The 8055-nt window shown below is 30.8% G+C and overlaps 2 protein-coding genes across 3 annotated transcripts; one reads left to right on the forward strand and one right to left on the reverse strand.

Annotated features, from left to right (window-relative positions):
- On the forward strand, positions 1382–4289 carry LOC105164482 (adenine phosphoribosyltransferase 5). Of its 2 annotated transcripts, none has more exons than XM_011083138.2 (7): positions 1382–1607; positions 1812–1922; positions 2250–2342; positions 2571–2720; positions 2828–2886; positions 3678–3748; positions 4033–4289. In XM_011083138.2, exons 1-6 carry the CDS (start codon positions 1517–1519, stop codon positions 3741–3743), a joined length of 570 nt encoding a protein of 189 aa, XP_011081440.1. In that variant the 5' UTR covers positions 1382–1516; the 3' UTR covers positions 3744–3748; positions 4033–4289. The 2 variants fall into 2 exon arrangements, with proteins under 2 accessions (XP_011081440.1, XP_011081444.1); XM_011083142.2 differs by having other exon boundaries at positions 2828–2880.
- Positions 6813–8049, reverse strand: LOC105164496. The gene is made up of 3 exons (XM_011083150.2): positions 7528–8049; positions 7378–7436; positions 6813–7316 (listed from the first exon to the last, which is right to left on the reverse strand). The coding sequence occupies exons 1-3, from the start codon at positions 7894–7896 to the stop codon at positions 7121–7123; spliced, it is 624 nt and encodes a 207-aa protein (XP_011081452.1). The 5' UTR covers positions 7897–8049; the 3' UTR covers positions 6813–7120.

An 8055-nucleotide genomic window follows, 5' to 3' on the forward strand; every position in this document is an offset into this window, starting at 1 on the left:
TTGGATCAAATACGAGGTGAGTTCGAGTAGTTTGATATTTTTTAAATATAATTTTATAATTTTTACAATAATCGAATCCACAATCAAATGACTAAACGTGAAAATAAGAGATGATCTCGACCATTGGTGGCGCCTACCTAGATAAATCTGTGACTGTAATGTTCTCTGATAAGCATAGCCACGTCATCCGGCGTTGAGAGACGGGGGACCACCACAAAAATCCCGCTCTCATGCCGCGTCACTTTTCTTCTATTTCTATAATAATTCTTTTCTCCAATTAATGTCTATTTTATTTTTAACTAATAGTTCACGTACACTTAAATATATGACATATATGAGTAATTATGGAAATCGCACGAAAGAAATTCATTACTTTTATATTAAATATCCAAATTTCACAAAATTTTGTGAATTTTAACTGACATAGTTAAATATTTTATTTGATGGATTTATACTTTGTGTAGATAATTTTAATCTTATAGATTCCAAATAAATATTGATTTAAATTCTGTATATATAAATTACAAAAAAATAGAATAAATTTATGTTCTAAATTTAATATTTGCATCTCGGCTATAAAAATATTTTAAATAAAATAAATTATATAATTTCTAATATATGTAATAAAATATATTAAATAAAATAAGCAATACTTAAAATAAAAATTACAATCCAACATCAAATACTTATTAAATGAATGGGATTCTGCTAGCCCCTTGGCAAGATGCACATAATAAGAAGGGATAATTACACTGTTCTTTCTTAAAATTTGATGTAATTATACTATAAATTTTATTTGATTTGACTTATTGGGTTTTTCCTATTATATGTACTATTCATGACATTTATTATCATATAATGAATAGATCAATTTGTCAATTAAAATTTACTAAATTTGATGATTTTAATAAACAATTGGATAAAATTTTATATTTAATCCCAATTGACTTATTGCAAGTCAAACAAATATTTTTTTTCTAACCAAATTACTCTTATAAGAGCGAAAATATAACTCTTAGGCAACTTGGTTAGATAAAAAATTATTTGACTTGTAATAAGTTATTAATAAGTCAATTAGGATTAAATATTAATTCTTATTTAATTTTATTACTAATATCAATAAATTTTGAAAATTTTGACTAATTGACAAACCTATTGGATAAACATGAACAGAAGTCAATAACATTAAATATAATTTTCTAAATTATATGAAATTTACATATAATTATACAAAATTTTATAGGAGTAATTCGTAATCATCACAAATTAAAAGAAGGTATGCAGAAAATATAATTGAAAAAGTGGAAAAATACAAAAATAATAATAATAAAGTGTGTATATAAATAATACAGCAGCAAGCAGCTGGATCTTCCTCAGTGGAGCTTTTGTCCAACCAAAGAGCATTTGAAAACACAGAGAAAGAGGTGAATGCAGTAGTCTCTCTCACTAGAGAGAGAAAAAACGCTTGTGAGTTTTCCCCAGAAGAAATTAGAGCAAAGAATCAAGAGAGAGAAAGATGTTTGCAGCAGAGAATGGATTAAGGGGTGACCCGAGATTGAAGGGCATTTCTGAAGCCATTAGAGTTGTGCCCAACTTCCCAAAACCAGGTTTTTTTCTACCTCCACATGCAAGTTTCTTGTAAAAATACTGTTTTTTTTTTTCCGTTTTATTTAAATTCTAAATTATTGTGAAATGATGGGGGAATAAGGATTTTTTTTCGTTTTTTTGTTTGGTTGTGTAGTAGTACACTGTGAAATGACTTGTGTGTGTGTCTGTGTTTTTTTTAAATGAAGATTTGTTCTTGTTTTCAGGAATTATGTTTCAAGACATAACCGCAGTTGTCTCTAATCATAAGGTCTTCAAGGATACTGTTGATATATTTGTAGACAGATACAGGGACATGGGCATCTCTGTGGTTGCTGGTAATGTGTTATTACTCTGTAATTCTTGTAGCATTTTGTGGATAACAAGAATTACAAGAGGGAGATTAGTTTCTGAGTGTTGGTGACTGCATGCATAGTCCACTGTATTTACATTTGGAGCAGGAAAGTTTACCAGCAATTTTCAAAACACAAGTGTTTGATGAAAGTTTTCTGAAAGTCAAAGAACTTTGTCCTTTGGGTTCTATCAATTGTGTGTTTTTTTGTCACTTTTGGGTAATCAAAAGATGTACAGTAACTTCAATCAGAGTGATTTATTAATTGTAAAATGGTTGTTGAAATTGGTAAAGGTTGAATCTTTTTTTCTAGGAGTGGAAGCAAGAGGATTTATATTTGCTCCTGCAATTGCATTGGCAATTGGTGCCAAGTTTATCCCTCTGCGTAAACCAGGGAAGCTTCCAGGTAGAACTTTTACCCTTGACTTAAGATTTTGTCTAGTTATGGCCTTATGGAGCCTGATCTTGGTGAACTTGGCAAATTTATGGCCAATGCAATCGCCAAATGCAACCCCAGAAGTGTAGTTTATTTAAAGAAGTCTTTTCCATGGGGATCAGTATTGATCACTATTAATAACCAATGTATCTTTCACAGCATGTTCACTTATGAAAATAATGGATGTGAATGATTCAGGTGAAGTTATTTCCGAGCTGTACGAACTTGAATATGGTAATGATTGTTTGGAAATGCATTTGGGGGCTGTGCAACATGGAGAACGAGCATTGGTTATCGATGATATAGTGGCCACAGGAGGGACACTGTCAGCAGCCATAAGGCTTTTAGGTGAAGTTGTGAAATCATTTTTCATGTTTCCTGTTGAAGTCTATATGTGAATGTTAGCTTTTCTCTGCTTCAAAATGTTGTTGACATTTATGTTTTTGATTGACTAGAACGTGCTGGCGCTGAGGTGGTTGAGTGTGCATGTGTTATTGGATTGCGAGAGGTAGAGGTAACTATGAAATTCTACTAATTGCTTCTCATTTTGAATGCGTGAAGTAGTCTTCATATTCAAACTGCTTCCTTTGTGTTTTTGTGAGATAGTGATATCTGTTGCAAAGAGAAACTTCCTCCGAATGGCTGATACTAATAAAAATTAATATCTTCAATTCAGAACTCACACGCACCTCACTCTCACGTTAATATTTTGTATACTTGCATCCATTTGCTTTGGAATATCTCATTGTAACAGTGCTATTCCATTCACATGTAAAGTTTGGCACAATTGGGGTTTTATGGTTAATTGCAGCTTACTCACCTATGAAAACATTAATAGGCATGAAACCCCCTATAAAAAGGGTGATGCGAACCGTTTTTGCCCGTTATGTTATAATACGGAGGGTTGTTGCATTTAATCATGGGATTCAATTTGAGGCTGGGCATAGTTACTAATTCATGATTTGGCATGTGAAAGATCAAACTTCATTCTCGATTTTGTGAGAATTTTCTCGAAAGCCTTTTCTTCGCCTCTCTTTGATGGAGATTTGATTTTCCTGAAATTTATACCTATTCTTCAGTGCCAGAAAAACAGTCGAGATGGATAGATTTAAAAGACAGACACACACATAGTATTATGGTGATTGAGCACATAACCTATAACTGCAGCTATTATGGAGTCAAACATATGTTTGTAACTACGTTTGAATATTACAAGGATCATTAGCTACTAAATCCTTATTTAGGTTTATTTGCTCCTGAAGAAGTTTTATTCTGAGCATGAATTTTGTTTTCCACCATTAATAGGGACGGCGCAGGCTGGATGGGAAACCACTATACATCTTGGTGGAACCTCGTCAAGACAGTTCCTAAACCTGGTACTCTATACATACATCACTAATTTCTAAGTTTTTGTTCTGTGTTGATAAAATCAAAATCCCGGACCTAATGTTGAGTCTTTTTACTCGTACACTCAAGGGTTTTTCTTTAATATCTTTAGAGCAAACCCCTGATTTATTTTTATTTTTAATATTCCCCATGTTATTGCACTCTTGTAATGCTTTCTTATGATGTTTGGTGCCTAAATGCAAAATACATATTTAGTAAAAAAGCACTAAGATTTGAACTTGACTTTGTCTGAGATCAACGCATTGTTGTCCAGATTTCGGGCATGCTGGATTGGATTGGTGTAAATTACGAAGAGGGCGATGCAGTGAAAGGTTACAGAAAGCGCGATCAAGTTTCTGATTCTTGTGTCCATTGTTAGTAGCAAAGTAGTGAATTTCCCTTCATGAGAATAATTTCTTGGCCCTTTTTGTTGTATATTCAATTTGTATTCTTTTCTTGCACATCACATTTGTATCAGTTTGGTAGGAAATGGTAATATGCCTTTGAGGTTTATGGATGAAAGTCATCATATTTGTCTTCTTCTTCTTATATATATATTTTTAGTTTCATAATTATATACTTCTTCGCAAAGTGGTTTTCTTGGATTAATGAGATCAAGACTCTAAGTTAAAAAAAGTTGTCTGTTCGAGTTCTATTAATACAGTATTTTTTTCAATTTTTTGTTCTTTGGAATAACACACAAATAAGTTTCAAAAAATTTTGTTTTAAAAGTATTACATTCACTACCTTTTTCTTTATTTTAGTAAATCCATTACAGTTGTTTTATGAATTACAATCATTAATAATTAATATATGTCAATTATTAATATTATATATATAAATAATCAATACTATTACAATAAATTAATAATTACTATTAAATTATGTCAATATACTTATATATTGTGGACTAGAATGTATGACCACGAAAAAGATGATACATTAAAAGGATGTTCTCCATTAATAATAAAGTATAAATACATATATGTCATAATAGATCCTCAATATTTGCAATTAAAAATATGAACTAAGTGGTTTGGATATCATTAGTAGCACTCCATTGAACTGAACCAGAAAAAATCAAAATTCGACCCAACTGAATGTGGGCTAATAAGAAATTCCAGGTTTCAAGATTTGACTTTTTTTTTCTTTTAATAAAACAATGGTAAATAAATTATAGTAATTTTTAATATATTTATTCAATCAATGCATTAACATCACTAACAACCACAAATAAATTATAAAAATACACAGAAAAAGTTACTTGTTGTATCATACAATATATTAACAAGTTTACAACACATAATACAATAAAACTACATATTATCTTAAAAGCACAGTTGAAATGATGAATTTAAATTTGAGGAAATGATTTCAAATGACTCAATTTTAAAAAAAATGGAATTCATCAATATTTAATAAAACATAATTCCAGATTAGAATTAAAGAATTTGAAGTTTTTAAATTTAGAATTATCTAAATAAATTTGAAGAATTTGAAATTCGTAGCTTCTAATCCGTCATCAAAACACAGCTTCATCTAATTATAAATTCGAACATTATGTTTGATTTTATTTTGAGTGTTTTGTTTTGTGTTATGAAGATAGAGAGAAAAATACAAAGATAAATAAGTATATGTGGAGATAGTATGTGCATGTTTGGATTTGTTTTTAGAGGTAATTTAAAATATTTTAAGATATTAAATTATTTTAAAGTTTAAATCATAAAATTAATTTGAAAAAATCCATCATATCTTTTGCATATCCAATTACATCTAATCTAGAAATTTATGAATACTTTTTAATAAAATGTTGTTTAAAATATTGAATATATGTATATATATATATATAGATTTGATATGTATATATATATATATAGATTTTATATTGACTTGCATCTAATAATTCATTGCTCAATCAATTTTGTTTTGAACATAGAATTTTTGTAGTTTGAGAAATTATATGTAGTACCCTTAAAGTTTGCTTTCGTCTAACAAATAAGTCCCTTAGTTGGTCAAAATTCACTGAATTTGTTGATATTAACGAAAAAACTGAACGAAAATTAATGTTTACCCTCGATTGATTTATTGCAAGTCAAACAATTTTTTTCAAACTAAATTACCCTTATAACAATAAAGATATACCTCCTCATACGTGAAACTTATAAGAGTAATTTGATCGTAAAAAAATTTATTCAATTTGCAATAAGTCAGTAATAAGTCAATTGGGGGAAAATATAATTTTTTTATTTATTTTTTGTTAATATCAACAATCTCGATAATTTTTGACTAATTGAGAAACTTATTTGTTAGACGAAAGTAAATCTCAAAGGTGTTAGGTGTAATTTTTCAAACCACAAAGGTTTACATATAATTATACCAAATTTCATAGGAGAGAAGTATAACTATCCCATAATAATATACTTCCAAAATATGTAAAACACATCATGATTGCAATTACAGAAAAAGAAGCAAGTTGCCTTAAAGTATTTGAAAAAAAGATGGTAATAAGAAAATATGATAAACTTAATAGTAAAATGCATATAATTTACTGTGACCTATACAAAGATTAAAAAAAAAACTATTTCTCCTCAACCTTGTCATGAAAAAGTAAAAAAATTAAAATTACAGTCCCAGTAAATACAAAAATAATTGACTTAGTAATATAAAAACAAAGAAAATCGAGGAAAAGAATATAAAAAATAGAATTAACAAAATTCAAACAAAAGTTATATTAGATTAATTAAATGGTAATTATTGATCAAATTTTGCAGAACAATTAGATTCTGAAACAAATTTATGACTTGTACAATTATTTCTTCAAAAAGTTAATATACCTAAAAATATAACAATGTTAGTCATCCAGTTAGGCGTGGACCTCACTAATAGTAGCAAGAAAGACTTATTAAGACTTGGACAAATGAAGAATCACACAACTAAAGTCAGACCAATGTTCATACTCTCTTAAAACTTGATATGTGGTCCTACAAAGTTATGAAGAACTAACAGTAGACAGTGATAATAAATTGACAGCAACAATTAAACAAACAGTTAAGGTGGGCGTAGGAGGAACCGGTTTTATATTGAGTGAGCGTAATAAGCACGGTGTTACAACTTTGAATATCAAGGTTCTTGCATTCCTATAGACAACAAATTTAAGATGTCTTGAGACTAGCCTCATTTCCTCTACCTTCAACTGCTTCAGACTAATTAGGATCTTATCATAATTGAGTACTCAGAGTTTTACAACACAGCACATTATCATTTGGATATTTTGTATTTAAGCCGGGGCCGAAAGATCGACGAGACAAAACTGGATCTGTGGGCTCCCAAGAAGAAAAGCTAAGAAGAAGGCATGCAGACCACTACAAGTCTAAAATGTTCTGAGTGAACCAGCTTGACAGGCGCTTCATCTTTCGCAAAAGCTCTGTATTTTTCTGAAAGTAAGATTCGGCATTTGATAGCATTACCTCAATGTCATGGTTCATAGCCTTCAGGCTTCTATAATAATTGTTTTCTACCCTTGACTTGATTATGTCCGGAGATAATGGAACAGGAAACCTGCAACATTTTCACATTCAATATATGGTTCACACACATGAAACACAGCATAAAGTTCTACCTGTTCATGAAATCCAGTTTCTGTGCGACTTCATTCAGTTTTATGATACCGTGCCTATCCTGTAACATCAACAAAATTCAAACAACAGACTCAGAATTCTTCATCTATTATTATAGAAAGATGCAAGTGTATCAGATGGGAAAGAAATACCTTATCTTTACTGGCTTTCTGCATCAATTCAGTTAAAGAACTTAGGATCTCCTCTTTCCTTTCATCATCAATGTTGGGTTGCTCCCATGACATGTCCGGATCATGCAGTTCCCAAGGAGAGTGACGACGGAAATCAGTATTGTCATTCTTGTATTTGACAAGATATCTTTCCCATGGACTTCCGGGGAAACCACTAGATTTGTCTTTGATGGCAGTAATGCGGCCCTCCCACCAAGCACCACCTTGATCACTCTCATCTCTCCACCACACCAGGCATTTATCCCTACTTGTCCAGCTTCTCTCCATAGCTGCTTCGTACCGTGTTCTTTCAACAATAAAATCCGGGAAGTCATCCAGCTCAGGCAGCATCAGTTGAAACTTTTGGCCGACTACACGAGAAGAAGTATCTATGAATCTAAGTGTGATGTCACAACAGCTCTCTCCAGAACCAGAATGTGTGGTATACTTGAGGTCTTCAACCAAACAAACTTCAACAGCTCCAATCTTATCTCCATACCTTAGCCAAGG

This window comes from Sesamum indicum, linkage group LG1 (genome assembly GCF_000512975.1).
Source record: "Sesamum indicum cultivar Zhongzhi No. 13 linkage group LG1, S_indicum_v1.0, whole genome shotgun sequence".
Taxonomy (NCBI): Eukaryota; Viridiplantae; Streptophyta; class Magnoliopsida; order Lamiales; family Pedaliaceae; genus Sesamum; species Sesamum indicum.

Excerpts from the sequence above, each read along its gene's own strand:
- LOC105164482 (XM_011083138.2), top strand. The coding sequence starts at position 1,517 with ATGTTTGCAGCAGAGAATGGATTAAGGGGTGACCCGAGATTGAAGGGC. Across the intron at positions 1,923-2,249 it reads GGGCATCTCTGTGGTTGCTG|GAGTGGAAGCAAGAGGATTT; the intron begins GTAATGTGTTAT and ends CTTTTTTTCTAG. Across the intron at positions 2,887-3,677 it reads TTGGATTGCGAGAGGTAGAG|GGACGGCGCAGGCTGGATGG; the intron begins GTAACTATGAAA and ends CACCATTAATAG.
- LOC105164496 (XM_011083150.2), bottom strand. The coding sequence starts at position 7,896 with ATGCTGCCTGAGCTGGATGACTTCCCGGATTTTATTGTTGAAAGAACA. Across the intron at positions 7,437-7,527 it reads AGAAAGCCAGTAAAGATAAG|GATAGGCACGGTATCATAAA; the intron begins GTATTTCTTTCC and ends TTGATGTTACAG. Across the intron at positions 7,317-7,377 it reads AAACTGGATTTCATGAACAG|GTTTCCTGTTCCATTATCTC; the intron begins GTAGAACTTTAT and ends AAAATGTTGCAG.